Raw genomic sequence first — 21,690 nt, forward strand, 5'->3', positions numbered from 1 at the left:
TGGAGAAATAGCCAAAAATCTGCCGGGGGGTGATTTTTTCACAATTTGGGTTTGTTGCGAATTTGTGATGTTATTAATGTTAAAAATATTGTCTGATAGTTTCAGACTGGAATATAACTGGCATCTGATATTTTTTGAGACATTTTTCAAGATAATTCCGATATCTCAATTTCCAATTTTATAATACCATAACTTAGGAATTCAATATCTTTGATTAGGAATGTCCGATTTCATTGGGGAAAACGGCGTTGTGGAGCAAAATATTTCTATATTTAAGATATGTAAAAACCTCAAAATTGATAACCTGCCCAAAAGTGTCTTGTTTTTTAACATGACACGTCACAAAACATATATGATTTAAGGTGGTACTACACCCCTTGATCAATTTTGTGACTGATTTTGCATATTTCTCAAAAAATAATATCACACTGGTAACAAAAGTTACGTATATTATAGGGGCAAGGAATCCAGTTACTACACTGGAATTTTAAGACAAGCGGTACGTTATTTATGATAAGAAAAGAGGTACCTCTAGAATGTACCTCATTTCTTAACATATCATAGGCCTATAATGAACCACTTGTCTTAAACCACTGAATTTTCAGTGAAGTAATTGGATTCCTTGCCCCTATAATACACATAACTTTTGTTACCAGTGTGTAGTTATTTTTGAGAAAAATGCAAAATTAGTCACAAAATTTATCAGGGGGTATAGTACCACCTTAAGTTTGTCGAACTTAATACATTGTGTGTAACAGTCAAAAGTTCATGTTAACCTCCTTGTTATTGAACTTGAAAACAATAGCATGAAACTGAAGAGCAGAAAGATATTGACATCCTGTCATATCTTTTGTTACCATACCCATCCAGAGACATTGAAACTTTGCCAAATAGGTCTTGTCATTGCTTTTAAAGCTGGATAGTTCACTTTTATCATACAATGTTTTTAAAATCTTATTGAAGCTTACCCTGGGAGCTTAACCCACTACCCAAACATTCTTATTTCAAGCTTTGAGTTAAATTTCAGCAGTAGTTTGAATATCTATACAAAATTTATGTATTGTAGTGTCCCATAGGACAGTGCATGCAGATGATGCCATGGTGCAAAAGTCCAACCCTTATGCCATTTGATATCAATATCATGCAGTACACAGGGTCATTGAAAACATGGAAAGTCAGTAAATTTTGGGTTTGTTTTTTCCAGGCCCAGAAAGTCAGGGAATCCCATAAAAGGTCAGGGAAAGTCAGGGAAGTTTTTGATATCCTGTATTTTTCTGTTAAAATGTTAACAACAGATGGCTTGCTTTTTCATTTTTAAGTTGAAAAGTATAATTTTGACCAAAAATGGGCAGCAACAGGGTATTGCCTCAGATTGTCAGCCATTAAGGGCTTCTCACAGAGGTCAAAAGTCAGGGAAAGTCGTGGAATAATTTCCTTTAAAAGGTCATGGAAAGTCATGGAATTTTAGTGCTCAGAATGTGTAAGACCCCTGTTTACAAAACAAAAATGTAAGTTTGTGTCATAGACCAGAGGGGGAAGTCCTCTTTTTGTCTATGCACTAGCGCACTCGACTTCTCACCGCAGGATCATGTGTTTTTAGTATCGGTAAGGCCAAGTGACTCGAAGATAGCGCAGATCCATGCTTGCTATCACAGGTTTTCTCAGGGGTCTCCGGTTTCTTCCTGCTTTCAAAATCGGTAATAAGTTGTTTGGTTATCAAAATTTTCCTTCCTCAAATGGATTTTGGGGAGCTGCACAGATAATTGGTGGACGTTACAATCTAATTGTGGATAGGTTTGCACCGGGATCGGCTGCAACCAGCCTAGTTGATGCGATCTGATCGTGATGATTCACCAGTGGCAGTGAAATAGATCTTTAAAACCTCTGGAAAATGCGCTATATAAAATTCAAAATTTATTATTATCTATTTATGATAGGATACTTTGATGAATTTACGGCTGATAGCTAGGGGGAGGGGTTGTAACAAAATGGTGGCAATGGTGGTTCCTTGTGCTTTCTTAACACCAGGCAGACCCACCCATTGGAGAGAGACGTGACCCTCTGGATGGTGTCAAATGAAAAACACGGTAACAAATACAAAATAATAACTGTGGGTGTGGAGGTTTAAGGACTTTGTATCAGTGATGAATTTTTAAAATGAAATATCTCAAAAATAAAGAATACAATAAAAGAACTTGGTGGGGGGGGGGGGTTACTGCTAATAGTTATTTTTAAAATTCAATATTGTGGGTGCCTGGTGGTGCCACTCCTTATATTTGTGTATTGTTCAAAACTACCACATAAGCAGGCGGTTGCGAAAGCAGGTGAGACTTGTAGTTCGAGAACCACCTTGGTTTTTTTTCTCCCACTGTCTATATCTGTTTTTGTCTGTCCTTCTAATTTGAAAGTTGTTGTTGAGTTCTTACAGGAAGATCAAAAAAAAAAAAAAAAAATACATACTCTCTGTTTTTTATTCAATCTTCCTATCATCTCATTCTAACTATCATACAGGAATTAAACTTACCACCTAAATATATAGCAGTATTTATCTATCAATGGCTTCAACATCGTCCACTTTAGCTTAATTAGATGAGTAATAACCATTGAGTGTTCCATACTAATCTAGGAATTCTTTTTTTAATTTCTACAGTTTGTTTTCATGATACCAGTGTTTATGAAGAAGGTGCAGTGCGAGTCAAAGACTGTGTTAAGTGGTAAGCCTATAGATTCAATATATAGAAAGTTTTATGGTATTGTGAAATTTCACATTTAATTATTCAAATCAGCTTAGGCCTTAAAAAAGGTTTGATTGCCCTTTCCCAGCCAACCCCCCAAAAGACAAATCACAGTTGCTTTTTTTTTTTCAAAGTGGCAATGTAGCTTTTTTAACATTTTTAACAGTTCTCAGTACTAAACATTGGTGAAATTTATATCTTAAAAAGGTGTAGACCCAATATATTCACCTATAGATGTCAATAAATGCTGTATATTTAAAACAAATGCTATATCCTGCATGAACTTTTAGTCATACAGTTCATGTACGTTCTGCTAAAGTTGCCTTAGTGTTACTGACCAAGACCAAGAACTAATCACTGAAAGTCTTACACAACAACCAAGCTAGATTTAATAACTTTAAGGGGTACTACACCCCTCGATAAATTTGTGCCTATTTTTGCATTTTTCTCAAAAACTAATAGCACACTGGTAACAAAAGTTATGTATATTATAGGGGCAGGAATCCAATTACTATACTGGAATTTCAGTGACCCAAGACAAGCGGCTCGTTATTTATGATAAGAAATAAGGTACAGCTAGGATGTACCTCATTTCCTATCATATATACTTAACCGCTTGTCTTGAGTCACTGAAATTTCAGTGTAGTAATTGGATTCCTTGCCCCAATAATATACATAACTTTTGTTACCAGTGTGTTATTATTTTTGAGAAAAATGCAAAATAGTCTAAATTTACCACAGGGTATAGTACCCCTTAACAAGCTGTAGATACCACAGAATACTTTGGGATCTTAAAAAAATTGACCTACTAACTCAAATAAATTTTGAGCTGAAAGGGCAAACAGGCTGTTTTTTGGCCTTATTATATCATGTTCTGACCTTACAAGTCTAATATTGGTTAGTTTGTTTAGGCTTGTAGGTCCAATAGCAAGACTATCTGTGGTCTTGACTTATCTGCCGGAGATTATAAGTAGAATGTATCATTTGTTTTTCACAATTCTTTTGTTTTTTGTCATCTTTTTTTTTGTAAGTAATTTGTCAACTTGATGTTGCATTCATAAATTCTTTCAAATTCAAAGTTTATTTGTTTTCCATCACAATACCAAAACACATTAAAAACACCAAAGTACATCAAAACAAAAGATAGCAACAGGTTGGAGGAGGTGCAATGAAAAGCTAATAGCCTGAAACTGTTGTACTCCCTATACAATACAAAATAATTAATTAAAACATTAATTAAACAATAATAAACATGGATTCGCAATCACAGTAGTTGAATATTTATGATGGCTTAGCATTAAATAATTTGTATCTTTCCAGTACATGTATCAATGGAGGATGGCTTTGTGGAGAAAGAAATTGTGGTAAGTCAGCTGAGATCATTCATGCACTATCAAATTTTGGGTGTTTCCTTCATGAAAGACATGAGGAGTTAAGCAGTATGCAGACTCCGATTATTAGACGTACAATATTGTATGTAACATATCTACGTTATTTAATCTATTGCCATTCTATTTCCAGTAATGTTTAAGTTCTAACGAATGTTTGATGACGTAAAATCGATAATATGTTACGAATGATATCTGGTAGAAATATATTATCAATTTTACGTCATCAAACATTTGTTAGAACTTAAACATTACTGGAAATAGAATGGCAATAGATTAAATAACGTAGATATGTTACATACAATATTGTACGTCTAATAAAAAGTCTGCATACTGCTTAAGACTAGCACAGAATAAGGCTTATAATCCCTTAATGAAGTTTTCACACTTGACTAGTTTTGGTGATTTCTTGCATGAAGGAGTACCCCAAATTTACTAAAGAGAAATGATGAAATGTTATGTGATATGCAGGTCTGCTTCATCTATATGATGAAATGTTATGTGATATGCAGGTCTGCTTCATCTATATGATGAAATGTTATGTGATATGCAGGTCTGCTTCATCTATATGATGAAATGTTATGTGATATGCAGGTCTGCTTCATCTATATGATGAAATGTTATGTGATATGCAGGTCTGCTTCATCTATGTGATGAAATGTTATGTGATATGCAGGTCTGCTTCATCTATATGATGAAATGTTATGTGATATGCAGGTCTGCTTCATCTATATGATGAAATGTTATGTGATATGCAGGTCTGCTTCATCTAGTTTTGGCTTTGTGGTAGCCATCATTCGATGGAGTTCTTTCGGAGATGATGTACGGCTGAAATCTGATTATGATAGTATACCAAAGTTAACAAAAAAGAGTCTCAAAAATATGGTCTTGGTTTTCAAATGATTTCTGTCAAAAATGAAGCTAAATTTGCAAACATGATGGATAAAATTTTTGGACAAATATACCAAAATATATATATGAGCCCAGAGAGACCAGAAAAAGAGCAACTGGATTGGGGAACAAACAAGAGTAAAGGATGTGTTAAACACAGCTGAAACAGCAAATTCAAGAAATATTTACATGAACTTGGTTTCTTTTGCAGATTGCATGATAAATGGAGTGAGATATAGAAATAGTGATACATGGAGTGTAGACTGCAACACATGGTAAGAGAGTATGATGAGTTGCTGTCTCTAGTTTTATCCTCTGTTTTACATGTACTGGGTGTCCCAAAAGTTCTTTTACCATTTTAAAATGCTATATCTCTTGCACACATTAGGTAATGAACGATAATATGAATATATTGTAGCAAAGAGGGAACTTGTTCAATTGCTTTGATACCTTACTTCACCAGTTTTTTGTCAATGTTAGTTGCAAGATATAAAGAAACATTTCATCACATTATAAGGAAAGCATACATAAAACAGATATAAATTACATCATTTGTACTAGTACGTGCAGTGTACCCCCTGGCTATGGGCCTGTATCTGCCTTATTTTTTACTTATCCAAAAAGGGCAACTTTTTTTGTTAGAATTTGTTTTTGTGTGTGTCAAAAAGTCATTACTTGGTCAAAATATAAAAAAGTTACTTTTGTATGTTACAACACTTTTACTTTGTAATGCATTTCTGAGACTTGTCAACCCCCTTAGGACCCGGTGCTTAATCTCGCCGATTACCTCTGCGTCGTCTCGCAGCATTTCGATGGCTCTACTGCGTCTTGCAGTTTCAAGCCGCCGCACGCCGATGAATTAATATAGTGTAGCCATATACCTGGTTGCGAATTCGCGAGCAGTTATGGGCATCGAGTTCGCAACATCTTGCCATCTTCTTGCTCTGCGGTTTGCCATTCATTACTCAAAACCTTTATATTAATGTTTATTGTAGTACGACTTGAGTTTACTCACCGTGAGCAATTTGCGGATCAGTCGATATAATCCGCAAAGAATCAACGCACTCAAGGACACTAATTTGTAAGGGTATTGTTGTCAAGTGTTATAAGCGGTTGCGAGAAATGTAGGAGTTGGGCCGATCAAGCCGATGAACGGGTGACTGAACATGGCTTTTCATCGAGCAGACACACATTTTGTTAGTGCATATCGCAACAGTATTTTATTTCTCAGCATAGGCGCATCGGCTTGGGTCTGCGTCTTGGATTGCGGGCACGCCGCAGACTTTATCGGCGAGATTAAGCACCCAGACCTTACCTGCAATTGAAATGTCTCCCTCTATATCATACTGCCCTCTATAGCACATTTCCCTCTATTGCACACACTATAGAGGGAGGCATTTCTATTTGATTGACAGGCCTGGGTAGATGATATAAGCCAATCAGATTCAATGTGGCGTTAGCCAACATCTGTATAGAAACACTGCCTGCCAATACGAAGAGATTCAAGCTAGTTCCCTTTGTCATACATCACCTATGTATGAAAGACTGCCAATGATTTGGTTATCAGAAAGCTAAACCTAATGTGGTGGCTGCTACATCTTCTGTCACATGTTTGAACAATCTGTTTTAAATCACTCTTGTATAACACATTGTTTGAAAAAATTGATGGGCCCTGGATTAAAATTACCTCTGATCAAAATGATAGATTTTCAGCCAATGGATAATCGGCAGATATATAAATACAAGTATATTAAGTCTATTAAACTAATTTTAAACTAACACCATAACATCACAACACAATATAAAATTATCATAAAGTAAATGACAAAATTCCGAAGAACTTTGTCATGCAGGCAAATGCATCTTACACAAACATATGCCACTGACCTAGAAGGTGCATTCATGGACCAAAGAGATAACAGACCGTGTCCAAAAAGTCATAGTCTCAGCATTACCTGATTGTTCCATGAAATGTGACAGGCAAAACGGCTACGCATTTTTACGGCCTTTCGCGTAAACGTGAAGCTCTATAGTGTATATACTCAAAGGCATCCAATGCTGATGTGATTGTTATGGCACGATGGAACAATCGGCCCTCATGAATATGCGAGAATTCACAGCATACAATGCACGGGGACTTTGACTGTTCATACATAGTCTGTATAGTAGGCTATGGGTACATTATGTTGCATGAAATCAATGAGTATTTCACCTGCTTGTTAATGAGCATACCATCTTCCAAATCTCACATGATACAGTCTTATGCAACTAAGCTATTCCAGTTGAATTACATACACCCCCTATGGAAGACATGACCTTAATCTCCTACACAGGGGGTGTAGATTTAAAATTAATTCACCCATTCAGGTACCTCCCATTTGAAATGGGGTAACTCCCATTTGAAATTCACACTCCCTATGTGGAAGATTAAGGTTATATCTTACACAGGGGGTGTATGGATTTCTACTGGAATAGTCCAATTCATGAGAAAATAATGGCTGTAGTTAGATAGTAAAGAAGAATAAAAAGAATATTTTGTACTTTGTTCTCAAAATTACAAATAATGACTTGGGCAATTATCGTAGCAGGGCGACAATGTATGATGTTAATGTGTGAGATTGATTTTTTAAACTAAGAACCACAACAGTCGCTTTGGGTGGTTTGTTCCCTCAATTTATTTACTTTTCTTTACAAGTTTTTAAAGCCAGTTCAAGCCCCAGTTTTGAACCACCCTTTTGGCTGGGACCTACTTTGCGCACAGCATACTTTACTAATCTATTGTTATTATTTCTTACACTATCTTTCTTTCCTCCTCTCAATCTCATACCACTTTGTGGGTATTCATAGTCCATGAAAGTAAATACACTCAGTAGATCTGCATGTTTCCTTTGCATTGTAAATGAGCATGTGACAGCTGTTTCAGTCAATATACTAATGGCTGTATAAGGCTCCCAGATGCAACAACTTTGTTGACACAGTAATATGACAGTATGTTGATACAGTGTTCCATGCATTCAAATCCATATTCATTACAAAGTAAATCATATAAACCAGATACGCATAATTACACAAACTACATAGTGGCGGTGTAGTTGCACAGAAACCTTTCAACAGGGATTTGCTAATGAGGATTCTAGTTGAAGTCCATACATCCTTTATGGAAGAGATGATGAGCTTCATCTTCCACACAGGGAGTGTGAAATTCAAATGGAGCTAACTGAATGGATGACTCCATTTGATATCTACATGCCCTTTGTGGGAGATAAAGGTCATGTCTTCCATAGGTATATGGATTTCAACTGGAATAGCCCAACATTTATTTGCAGGGGTTGAGTTTTGAAAATAACAGGCGTGCTACAAATCGCACTTCTTAGTTCTAGAAATGTTAAGGCAGGCTGTCAGGTGTGCTATTAAATTGCACTTAGTAAGGAGTTTAAGGATTGAGGTGTGTTATAAATAACAGTCGGACAGGTGATTTAGGTGTGACAAAAAAAGTGCAGGGAAAAAAGTGAATTTTTGTGATTTGTTCAAAAACTCAAGATTTTGAAAAAATCTGACGTCATCATGGGATTCCTTGACTCATTTCCTTTCCAAAAATTTATAGTTTTGTATACTTCGGACATACAATTCAGAAATAATGATGTTCTAAAAGGTCGATGTTCTCTGCCCTTACTTTGGCCTTTACCTGTAATTTGATTTGATATGAGCTAACCTACTTGTTTTGTCATTACTTTCTCATATTTGTAGCATATGCAATGGAGGAATGGATATTTGCACTGACATGACATGCGGTAAGAGGAAACCTCAATGGCAAGGACAACAATCTTTTTAAAAACAAATAAACTTTCAGATTACTCAAACTTGTTTTCTTCTGGTTTCAATGTATACACAAGCGTGGATCCAACCAAGCATTTGTGTAAATTACACTGTATAAACATTATTGACTATTCATCGTTTGAAACTCTCCATCAGAAACTAACTTTAAGATTCTTTGAGGATATACAGTTTTATAGGTTTAATAAGATTGCTGTTACAAATAATGTTTGCTTATATTGAAGTGTTGCAAGCATAATCTGTGTAAACATCGCTAAGGAAGTGGTACACCAATATTCAAGTGTATACTTGTATGTTTCTACAAGTAATTGTAGCCGTAAAACAAGCAAGTCTGTGTGTTTGGTTTTCATTTTCAAGTACTAATGATTATGGTTAAGAGTTCTCAGCCAGGAAATGACAGTGGAAAGTTGATATAAAGAGCCCACACTTTTCCATTTTTGGTCATTCATCCAAGTTTTCCACCCCTACAATGTTGATTTCAATAAATATGAGAGTAATTTGATACTACTTGAGTTGTAGCATGATTTTATTTTAAGTAGAATTTGTTGTTAACATTATTTTGTCAAAGAGAAGTTTAAAACAGGTCAACAGTACTCACACTTGTGATCCAAATAATTTCAAGGAAAAGCCTTATTCGTTTGACACATATGGACCAAATTATAGCATCACACGTCATTGCGTTTAGTCACAATGGTTCAATATGTAATAAAAGAGACTGTTTTAAACAGTGTTAAAAGTTGCATCTGAGTCCATAGGAGTCCACTCTCAAACAATACAGTAGGCCAGGACTATTCATGTGTTTGTTAAAGAAAACCTGACTGCTATGGACTCAGGTGCAACTTTAAACAGCCTCTTTTCTCACACAATTAACCATTGTGACTGAATGCAATGATGTGTGACGATATTAATTGGTCCAAGTGTAAAACAAATAGGGCTATAATAGATACCTTTTATATTTTAGAAAATATTTTTCGACTTATTTTAAAGAGTATTCGGGGAACTTGTGGACCCTATATGATAGAGAATGGTTTCTATGAACATGTTGAATTAAACATGTTAGTATTTTTAACCAGTTTTATAAACTTGTGTTTGATATCTACTATCAACACAGATAGACCATTCCTATTACCGTAACCACCCGGGTATAAGCCCACCTTCGGCTAGCCCACCCTCTATTTTTCAAAACATTCTGGGAACAAGGGTGCACTCAGGTATAAGCCCAGTACTAAATTTTGGCCAAGTTCTTAAATCAAATCAATGCTTTGCTCTCATATTTAAGAACAAATATAAACAAATATCAGTTGATAATTAACATTCCACACTTATAATATTAAGAAATTGACATAGATGATAGAAATTACTGGTACATTGGGCATAATACTAGCCCCTCCCCGGTTATAAGCCCACCCCCATTTTTGAAGTGAAATCTGCAATCTAGGGGGTGGGCTTATACCAGTGCATAATTACGGTAATGGGCACTTTTCTGGCGTTGCTATGGCGTAAACAACGATATCACATCAGTATCAAACAAAAGCAAAGTGTGATTATGTTTTTATTTTATAATCCTGTGTGACCCTTCTTGATCTTACTTCTGTTATTTTATAACATGTGATATTGATGTTCACGCCATCAACGCCAGGAAAGTGCCAATAAGCCAAATCGCTATTGTAACTTCCGGTTTTTTTAGGACACTTTGCCCTTTGACCTATCTGGAAAATTAAGAAAAATTCGGGTTTTGTGCGTACAAAATATAATTTAAAAGCGTGTTACTAGAATAAAACAAACTTAAAAAACATTATTATTAAATGAATTAATTATTTAAATATTTTTAATGATAACATTATGACAATAATAAATAAATTATTAATAATTACAGCAATTTTCCCGATAGGTCAAAGGACAAAGTGTCCTAAAACTGCAAAAACTGTCCCACAATGCATTGCAAACTTCCAATGCCGATTGGGCTTATTATAGGAATGGTCTAGTATAAATCATAACATTGAACATTATTTTGCTTTCAGGTACAACATGTGTTCACAATGGTGGTTATTATGCAAATGGAGTGACTAGGCCAAGTGAATGTAACTCATGGTAAGAAATTGGCCTGACCCTAGACTTTTTTTAGCTGTCAAAAATAAGGGCAAAGATAGAGTTAGCTCATAATTTTAATATTTTATGTTATTTTTAATAATTGGTCAAGAAAATGATGAGAAAATGTGTTTTTGAAAAATGCATAACTCAACATTAGTCTTTGTACAAGTCTTTTTGGCTTAATTGGGACAACGTATGAAAAATACCCTTAAACCCATGTTTTTGGCCCTTAAATCCAAAAACGGACCAATTAGAACTAAAGGATCATGATTTAGCTTTGTTTCATTTGGCAAAATAGGAGATTTTATCTTCATCCAAACGATTTAGTGCTGTATTTTTTTTGGTCGGAATCGGAAGTCTGCATTTTGACTTAGGGAACAAACTGATTAAATAATATCTGGCACTCAAGTAGAAAACATAGTATTTAGTTTGTAATATGTTTGCAGATGCTGTGTTTGAACTTTCTAGGGCACAATTTTTTCATATTTAAAAATTTTTTTAAGAAAATTGCATGTTAAGAGGGTACTAGACCCATTGCATTTTGTGTGTGTGTTTTTTGCATTTTGTGAAGAAATGAGAAAGAAAATTGGGCAAAGTGGGTGGGATGCAAAATGAAGGGGCAAATCTTCTCGTTGTATTGATGGCATCGGTACCGTATCAATATTGCTTATATGCTTTTTAAGGTAGAAGCCAAAATGTGGTACTTCGGTCCTTTAAAGACACCTTTGAAAATATGTCAAAAAGCTGTCAAAAGGGTGGCTCAGATTACTTGTTACCTAAAACTTACCTAAAACTCATATCAAATATTGTGTAGCTTTTTGCTCTGGCATAGGAACATCCATAAAACCCTGGCCCAGTTACATGTTATTTTTCCATCCAAATACACCATCCCCATGCATACATGTATTAGCTACTGTAAGTAAACAAAAGTACATATCGAGGGTTGAGAGCCAGAAAACTCACAATCACCTGCTACCACAAAATGAGCATAAAATGGGCACTGTAGAAGATACAGTTCATTAACCCTAACCGTACCCATGTTTTTTTTGCTATTGGAAGTTAAAAACAAATGAAAAAGGAGAGAAGATGAACAAAGGCAGCGATTCCCTGAGTAGTTAGGCTGATTGCATCATCACATGATATCCATGCACGCACAGTGCTTTTCATTGTGAGCTTTAGTGACATTCAGTTCAGTTAGGTTAACTAATCATGAAAAAATTCGATATAAAACAATTGAAGGAAATATTAATTTTTGAAGACCAAAGCAAAGAGCCAACTTTGTGCTCATTTTGTGAGAGCTGTTCATAGTGAGTTCTGAACCCTTGATATATACAAGTATGTATTCATGTAAATCTCCCTAGCATACAGTACAATGTATACTATTGTGTTTTCCCTTAAGTCTAGACTACTTTCCAATGACAACATTGACTTTGTTGCTTTATCTGATTACAGTGTGTGTGAAGAAGGGAATTGGGTGTGCACAAATGATCCGTGTGGTAAGTATTGACTGACTCCTATGTAACCATGGTAACATATGTAACCATGGTAACATATGTTACCATGGTAATTTGATCAAATAGATGAAGTAATATTTGTGTATGGTACATTCAATCCGAAAGTAAATAGTGCTGAAAACCCATCTGAATTGGAGCTAAGCCAAATATGAACTTTCAATAGTTTTAAGAAAGGTGATTATCCTGTTGAAAACCCATCTGAATTAGACCTAGATTATGTAAACCAAATATACCGCGCCAAAAAAGTATCGGAACACTTGGAAAAAATCCTAATTGTGCACATTATGACACCCCATTGAATCCAATGTGACCCTCAAGAAGTTAAGTTACAAGCATTTGATTAGACGATGGTTTAGTTTTAAAAGTAACACTTTGGCCAATATAAAGGCGAAAGATTCTAATAAGCATGACAAAGAGACAACACTACTTCAGTCAAGCTTTATTTAAAGCAGTAAGTTTTTATTTCAGTTTTTTTCTTCTCTGTACTTTTCTTAACTTTTATTTTGTTTTTTAGTTATTTTGTTCTAGTTTTCTTTTGTTCCAGTTTTCTTTAGGTCTGTTTGTTTTAATTTAAATAAAAAATCAAATCAGAAGCCTAGTCTGGATTTTTGAATATGCCAGTTTGTCACTTTTAAAACTGGACCTTTGTCTAATAAAATGCTTGTAACTTTACTTCTTGAGGTCACATTGGGCTCAAAATGGGGCATCATATGTGCAGGATTAGTGCATCTACTAAAAAAAAATTCACCCAAATAGGGTTTATTTTTAAAATTGGGATTTTGTTTCTACATGTATGTGTTCGAATACTTTTTGGCGTAGTATGTATAATACCAGTGGTGTTAAGAAAAGATGATCATCCTTGGATCTCATTGGCAGATACGTAGTTGATAACTTGATCCAGGATTTGTCATGTTTTGAATCTTAAAAAAAATAGTTATACTTAACCTTGAAGCAACTAAATTCAATATCTTGCAATTCAAATAATAACATGCTAACATATTTTTCTTAATTCTGATGAAAAGTAGTAAATCTTATATCAGTATAATACTTATGAGTTGTTTTTATGTCAGTCAAAGGTCTTCACTTTTGCACAACAAGTAATCACTTTTTCGAAATAAACATTAGGGTTGGTATTTATTTGTACATGAAAAAACTATTTGCCAACTTTCAAAATTTTTGTTGGTTTCATTGGTTTCATGTTATGTTTCCTCAGGTAAAAGTTTTTATAAATATGGGCTGTTCCAGTTGAAATCCACACTACCCCTGTGGAAGATTTTGGAAATACCTTCCACAGGAGGAGTAAGTTTTTCAAATGTAATTGGCCAGAGTTGATCATTTTGAAACCCATACTCCTCCTGTATTATGGTTTTACCTATATCTTCCACAACTGGAGTGAGTATTACTTATGTAAGTTACCCAATTGTCTTATTCTATTTGAAACTTATACTCCCTTATACTGTGAAATACTTTAGATAAATCTTTCATAGGGGTAGTGTGGATTTTAAATGGAATAGCCTGGCAATGCTTTGGCTTGATACGCTGCTGCATAAGTGGTAATTTTAGTAGTAATGAATAAGTAGAATGTCACTTATAGAAAGCTATGTTTTCTAACCTCTTTATTTGTAGATGACACATGTGTCTTTGGTGGTAAGACATATTTTGCTGGAGAAATGAGAAAAGAATCTTGCAATTCCTGGTAAGTTTTTAGATGTAGAAAGAATATTGCAAATTGATTGGGGGGAATAATGATACTATAATTATAGGAAATCCCTCCTTTGATCACAATATGTTCAGGTTAAGGCCTCGGATAGCGATGTTTTCACATATTTTTTGTAGGACCCGGGAGCACATCAGACATATTGAATTGCATTTTGAAGAAGAGGAATGTCCTTGATGATATCAAATAATGTTGATTTTTGAAATTTGCAATATAATAATAATTATACATTTTATGGCAAATTATTAAAAATTTATATTCTTGAAATTTAACAGTCCTCAAAGTAAATTGTATAAATCTAATGATATATTCTTAAAGTGTATGTAGCTGGGATGAAAAGCTGTCCATGATATGAAAATTTTGACCTTTCGCATTTAAGATATGGATTTATTAAAGATTACTTCGTAGATTGTTAAATATCACACATAAAAAAAAATATCAAATTTTAATAATTTGCCATAAAATTTGTATTATATCATAAATTTCAAAAAATCAAAATTATTTGATATCACCAGGACATTCCTTGTATTCAGAATGCAATTGGATATGTCTGATGTGCTCTCTTGTCCCACAAAAATACTGTCCAAACGTTCTATCCGATTCCTTCAATTATGTCAAAAAGGTAAAAATTCCAGCCCCTTTTTGGACAAATACAAAGGGTAACAACAAAAAACCCTGTTCTACAGGTCCTACTGACCCTTTGGTGGTGTTGTAGTATGCATGTATGTAAAATCCGATATTGTTTGACAAGAAGTTATTGATTTCAACTGAAAAACCAACAAAACAAAATGTTTTTAGGGTCCTTTGCAAAGAAAAGAATCCAGAGAACAAAAACAAAACAAAAAAACACTGACAAACCCACCTACAGAATGGAGTGGGTTTTTATTTTGTTGCCTAATGGAGACATTTTTTGTATTTTTGTCATAAACCAACAATCTACAATTCAGTGATTGTTCCAAATATTTTTGGCTATTGAGTTTGATCTCAATATTTATCAAGCTCACAAAAAAAGTTGGATAAAAGCTGCTTTTGTTTGCCGATGTTAAACCTGTACGCTTGTAGCATTTATTGTAGATCGTTTGGTCAAATGTCTCCAATGATCATACGATTTTCTTATTATTTCAGTCAGTATACATTGTGTACTGAAGAGTAATTTAATACGGTTGTATTTTATTTTTTGCAGCTTTTGTCTACAGGATGCTCAGTGGTTATGTACAGTCAGAGATTGCAGTAAGTACATGACTTGTGTATATATATATTATAAAAATAGTACACATATTGATTGTGATTTTTTAAATGTGGGCGGGGGTGTGTGCGCATCCATGTCCATTAGTTTTACTATACGTCAGAGGACTTCAAAGCATACCTGACTTAGGGGGAATAGTCAGTGGACACACTTCCATTCCACTTTCTTCTAAGAAGAGTGTGTTGAACACACCCTTCATTCCAGGAGCTATTTTAGAAGAAAAAAAGTCACTGCACGTTAGCAAACGTAAAATCTAAAAGATCAGCTAGCGGAGACAAGCTTTAGGGGAAGGGGTTGCTGGCAGAGGGGTTGTCTCCCCTCGAGTTCTGCAAACTTTTACAAATCACACGTTACAATCACACATTTTACTGACTCATTTTTGACGTTAAGGGCTCAGAGCTAAGAGCACATCACTCAGACATACCAAATTGCATTCTGAATATGAGGAATAGCCTTAAGGGAAGGGGTATGAACGTTTGGACAGTATTTATTGTGGGACATTAGAGCACATCAGACATATAGAATTGCATTCTGAATACGAAGAATGTCCTTCTGATATCAAATAATTTTGATTTTTTGAAATTATGCAATGTAATACACATTTTATGGCAAATCATTAAAATTGATATTTTTGATATTTAACAGTACTCGAAGTAAACTTTATTAATCAGATGTTTTATACTTAAAGTGTATGTAGGTGGTATGAAAAGCCGACGATCAATTGAACATTTTGACCTTTCGTATTGAAGATATGGATTTTTTTCCCAAAACACCACCAAAAATTAGGTCTTTTGGGGATAAAAATCCATATCTTCAATATGAAAGGTCAAAATTTCCAATTGATCATCGGCTTTTCCTCCCAACTACATACACTTTAAAATATATCATTAGATTTATAAAATTTACTTCGAGGACTGTTATATATCAAAAATTTGAAAAATATCAAATTTTAATAATTTGTCATAAAATTTGTATATATATCGTGAATTTCAAAAAATTATTTGATATCAGAAAGACATGCTTCGTATTCAGAATGCAATTCGACACGTCTGAGGTGCTCTCATGTCCCACAAAAAATACTGTCGAAACGCCATAAACGCTCATTCTAGATCCCTTAACTGATATCAAATAATTTTGAATTTTTGAAATTTGTGATATACTGCAAATTTTATGACAAATTATATTAAAAAATGACATTTTTGACATTAACAATCCCCGAAGTAAAGTTTATCAATCTAATGATATGCACTTAAACTTGAAAATTGATTCATGTCTGGTTCACTAATGTATTTCACTAATTCATTTCATTTTTAATTACCTACAGCTCCATGAAAGTACACACTAGGATCATAAATGTTATTAAATTGATGGTATTGATGGTATTGATATGCAAAAACGAATACAATCTCTGCAAAAATGTATAAAATGCGCACAGGTGCCTACAATTGCACAAATTAATATCTGTAAAATATAATAATAATATAAAAATCCTTTTGATTTACTTAGAAAGGTAATAGGTTTCATTTAAAATGTCATTCCATTTAATTGAATTGTCATTATTGAAAACTCAATAAAAGTACGCAGAACCTCTTTATTAAATGTTGAATGAAATGCACACATGTCCCTACCATCTTTTAACCTGTCGCACAGTAGCGTAAAGTTCTCACAATGTGAATGTGATAAGATTTCTGCAACTTAAGTGATGCAAAGGTGCATAAAGTTGTCGGCAAATTGCATAAAAAATTTGCATACAAATTCATTACAAAAGATTAAACACACTCTTCATGAACTAAATGTATATAGTGCTCAACTTAAAACACTAGATGTTCAGTCCATAAACAGGGTGTTTATTTTCTACAAGCAATATACAGGGTGAGTACAAAAAGTGCAATAGTGCAAAGAATCCATCTTTATTTTATAACCAGATTGAACTTTTAGGATTTAAAACACATGATATATTATTCATTAGTGGCCTTGTGTAAAAAAACCGTAATTAGTAATAAGTAATTAGCACTTGCCGTTCTCTTTTTATGACACATTTTACAGCGATACCCAATTTTAATGCCTGTCCACAAGATATCTAAACTTTGAATGTCAGCACACTATACTATTATACTATTAGGAACAACTGCCATTTTCTTAACCTCATTGTATGGCACTGAAGTAAAATAGAGCACCCAAAGTTTTATTGTCCCTGGTCTTGTATAAGTAGAGGAAACATTGCTTTTATTTGTTGTTATTTTCCTATTTACCCTTACATTAAAAATGTTCATTCTCTATAAAAGAAACATACAAATATATGGGTGGGTTTTTCAAATGTCAAAAGGAATATGTGCAAATTGAAGTGGTGTGAAAAATTGGAGTTGGAGTTAGGTGAGGTATGAAGGACTTTAAGCAATATTAAAAAAATATTAAAAAGTTAGTTTGAACCGAAAAAAGGAATTGAAAGAACGCAAAAAACAACCTTGTTTTAAGTTAAAGCCAGTTTAAGATCTGGTGTCCTTATTTCGCATTGTGTGCTCTCATTCAAATTATGGTGCCTCGTGGACAAAGAGTTAAAATGGGTATCGCCGTAAAATGACTCATAAAAGTTTAAGGGTTCACTTGCTTTTTTTACAAGTGGTGTATATTGAGTGTGGCATTTTCAATAATGGGAAAGTTCAACATGGTTCTTACGTGAATATTGATTCGTTGACCCTTTTTACTCACCCTGTTTAACGTTTAATACCAATTTTTTTTGATGTGTTCATCATTAAGTGTCTAGTTTAGCGTTGAAAGTGTTCAATTTAGTATTTACATCTATACGTTTACATAAATACATTGTAAGCACATAGAAGAGTTTAAACCGGCTGATATCACATGCATTTGAAAAACAATCAATTTTTAAAATAATTATCATATGGTTAAGCAGTGCTTTTTTCACTATAATCTGGACTCCTCTCTACTAATATATCGCAAACAGGCCCATAACGAGGATTTATTTGGGGGGGGGGCTGGACTGATTTTGAAAAAGTGGACCTTTTTTCAAAATTTGCACCTTTTTGGACTAGGATGGATTTTGAAAAAGTGGATTTTTTTTCCAAAATTTGGACCTTTTTTGACCAAGAAGGCTTAAAAGATTTTTGCTCGCTACGCTCGCAAATTTACCATGTTACCAGGTCTGCATGCCGTATAGGCTGCGCACTTGCTTTTTTTTATTGGTGTCCCCGGTGGCATATGGAAAATGTTCCTGATGGTCATACTTTTTGGTCTGTTTTATTGGGACAATTGCGCACCCCCAAAACCTTTCCATTTTACACTATTTTAGCACAAACAAAGGTGATATGTTGTGGTAATTTGCAACATTACACTATTTTGCCCCAAATTAAGGTGTTTAACGGTCTAAAAAAGAAGATGCACAGGGCAATTCTGGACAATTTCTGTCCGGTATATGGAGCTGCCTCCACGCCTGTTGCGGATTTTCTCGTCCAGTGGCTTTGCACCACGGTGACCAAAAATTGGGAGGAGAGAGCGTTACCAGAGGCGTTGTTCTTGATTTCCCCTGCCAATTGAATGTTTGACTGATCGCCACAAACTATACAATATAGGATTTCCCGACTAGATCAGACTTACTTTGTGGAGGAACTTCTTTAATTTCTTAGTCATTTTTGGGCTGAAACTAGTATAGAACTATTTTAAGCACGGATTTTTTATTCTCACTGCACGGATTTCTATTCTCACTGCACGAACGTGCCAGTAGGCACGTTAAAATAGTCCCTGCTTCATTCCAAGTACAATTTTGATAACACCTTTCTTTCCAAGAACACACATTAAGTGTTTTCCTTGGAAAGGCATGGATACAATTTGACACAAGGATGTGGGTGTGTTCTTCAAGAAACTGTTCTTTTCAAATTTGATTCAAAGTAAATAGTAAAACATTGATTGAGATATCAATTGGGCTATTCCAATTAAAATCCACACTACCCCTGTGGAATATATCTACCACATGGGGAGTATGAATTTCAAATGGAATGAACACATTAGACAGCTCCATTTGAATTTCATACACCCTCTGAGAAAGATTTAACCTGATATTCCCCCAAGGGAGAGTGCGTTTCAAATGAAGCTGTCTAATGTGTTAATTCCATTGTAATTCTTACTCCCCTGTGGAAGATATTTCCAAAATCTTCCACAGGGGTAGTGTGGATTTTAAATGGAATAGCCCATTATTTGCTGTTTCTGATTCACTGTGATTATAGTAACGAAGTATTTGTTTCTGTTTGTTTCATATCTCTTCAACCGTGGTCTGAATTTCAGAAGGATCGTAAGTATGCCCTTTCCTGCTTTGTTTCACAAGAGCTTTTTATATGTTATTTTTTAGATACCAGAAAATCATCTTTTTTTCAACAAGTTTGTTTGTTTGTTTAATGGTCGAGACATGCTTGGGTTCTAATGGGACCAGGCTCAAGCAAAATGCTCAAGCCAAGCTTGACAGTCGATATAAGCATGCTGGCCTATATGGAAAGAAACAAGAGAAATAGATTTGACAGAAAAGATCAAGGAAAAGAAGGCTGCTGCCTGCAAATCAAGGGAACAACACTCAGCCTTGGTGTCAAGTGAAAATAACTTCTTTAAGAAAATCTCAAATTACATTTGGACAGGGGTGTACTGCTGGAACTCTGAAACCCCTACCCATTTTAAGGGATTTTTTGTACCTAAAAAAAACGGCTGATTTAACAGCTTGACATTTTTTTCAAATCGGGACCCATGTTTAAGGATTTTTTTCTCAAATTGGTACCCATGTTCAGGGTTTTCTTGCAAAAAAGAGCAGCAGATCCCCTTATACATTATATACTTGAGTACCCCCTGGTTATATTATGGTATGAATGATATAATGACTACTATGGGGTCAATGTAATGCCTACTCCCTATTTGTACTTCCAACTTTTACATTAACATTTGTTTGGTTTTGCTTTGTTTTGACAGGCCTATTATCATCACCGTTTCCTTCAAAATTAATCAGGAATTTTATTTGATTGAAAACAATCAGCCACTCTTTATCACGTAAGTAATACTTCATTATATTTCCGCTAAAACCACCTTTTAAATTCAAATTAGTGTGCATGTCTTGCAATGTGCTGTATTTCTTTTTATGAGTTTGGAATGTAGTGTGTACCTAAATGGTTATAGCATTTGTAATACTCTAGTTTAATGTCGTCAAGAGCTATACTTTGATCAGCTCGTAATTGACAAGCCCAGTGGCGTGCGCAAAGGGGGACGGGGGGGGCACATGCCCCCAATTTTGTTGGTCATTCGGGAAAACGCTAAAACCGCACCTTACACACCTAAATCAGACTCCGTTCGGGGAACTGAACAACCTGGCCCCCACTTTCAATGTGCTGCATGCGCCACTGGACGAGCCTTGTAACATCGCGTATTAATATCAATATATTTTAGTTCAAGAATTGTCTGGTGACATCTTGCAAGAACCATCACAAATTACTGATTAAAGTTCTATACTTTTGTCTACTTTCTGTAACACACAAATTGTAGACCAGACATGTCAACTATATCACTCTTAATGTGGGTCTACTTTACAGTGTAGTTGTAAAAGCCTAACAATTCCCGCCGATTATGAGCTGATCAAAGTTTAATCTGGATTTAGAATTTATTGTTATTGAAAGACGACCCAAAAGTAGTTGCTTTTGTAGTATGTGTTTATCTCTCAAACATTTTGCAAAAAGGAACAGTACTTGCTACACATTATGCTTCGTCTTTTTTTAATTTGAAAGGAAAGTACTACACAGGATGGGGTGTGTATGTGTGTGTTTTTGCCCACTTTTTCTGTTTTTGCCGCTATGCAGCAACTTTTTTTATAATCAAATTGCTGCAAAAGACCTCAAATGCATGCTAAATGCATTATAGTGATATTTGCTCAAAACCGCGGACCATACGTGTAAACACTACAGTCAGCAGTTGATGGATAAAATTCTGTTTCGTATCATACACACACAAAAATCCGCCATTTTAGTCCACGGGTAGGCGATGAAAATATGATACACACGTCCGCGGTTAGATAGCAATACACACTTTAAAAACACTGTTGTGATGTTACTATTGAACGAAAATGGATGTATGGGGTACCAAAATGCGCTTAAATAAATTTTCCTTCTTTCTATATTGAAACATTGTGAAAACAATGACTAGTTTTGAAACTAGAGACGTATTTATAACAGCTGTGTTACTTTTTGTGCAGACTTTAGTTGAGTTGTTTTATAAGAGTAAAAGTTCATTG

At 34.7% G+C, this 21,690-nt stretch overlaps 1 protein-coding gene across 1 annotated transcript in view; it reads left to right on the forward strand.

Annotated features, from left to right (window-relative positions):
- Positions 1-21,690, forward strand: part of LOC140152411 (uncharacterized) — a 77,559-nt gene that overhangs the window by 26,486 nt on the left and 29,383 nt on the right. Inside the window, exons 8-16 of the mRNA XM_072174717.1 lie at positions 2,651-2,714; positions 4,056-4,099; positions 5,226-5,289; positions 8,762-8,805; positions 10,870-10,939; positions 12,392-12,435; positions 14,080-14,149; positions 15,354-15,404; positions 20,382-20,459. Of these exons, the coding sequence (XP_072030818.1) occupies positions 2,651-2,714; positions 4,056-4,099; positions 5,226-5,289; positions 8,762-8,805; positions 10,870-10,939; positions 12,392-12,435; positions 14,080-14,149; positions 15,354-15,404; positions 20,382-20,459 (529 nt within the window). The remainder of the gene's footprint in view (positions 1-2,650; positions 2,715-4,055; positions 4,100-5,225; positions 5,290-8,761; positions 8,806-10,869; positions 10,940-12,391; positions 12,436-14,079; positions 14,150-15,353; positions 15,405-20,381; positions 20,460-21,690) is intronic.

This window comes from Amphiura filiformis, chromosome 5, assembly GCF_039555335.1.
Source record: "Amphiura filiformis chromosome 5, Afil_fr2py, whole genome shotgun sequence".
Lineage (NCBI taxonomy): Eukaryota > Metazoa > Echinodermata > Ophiuroidea > Amphilepidida > Amphiuridae > Amphiura > Amphiura filiformis.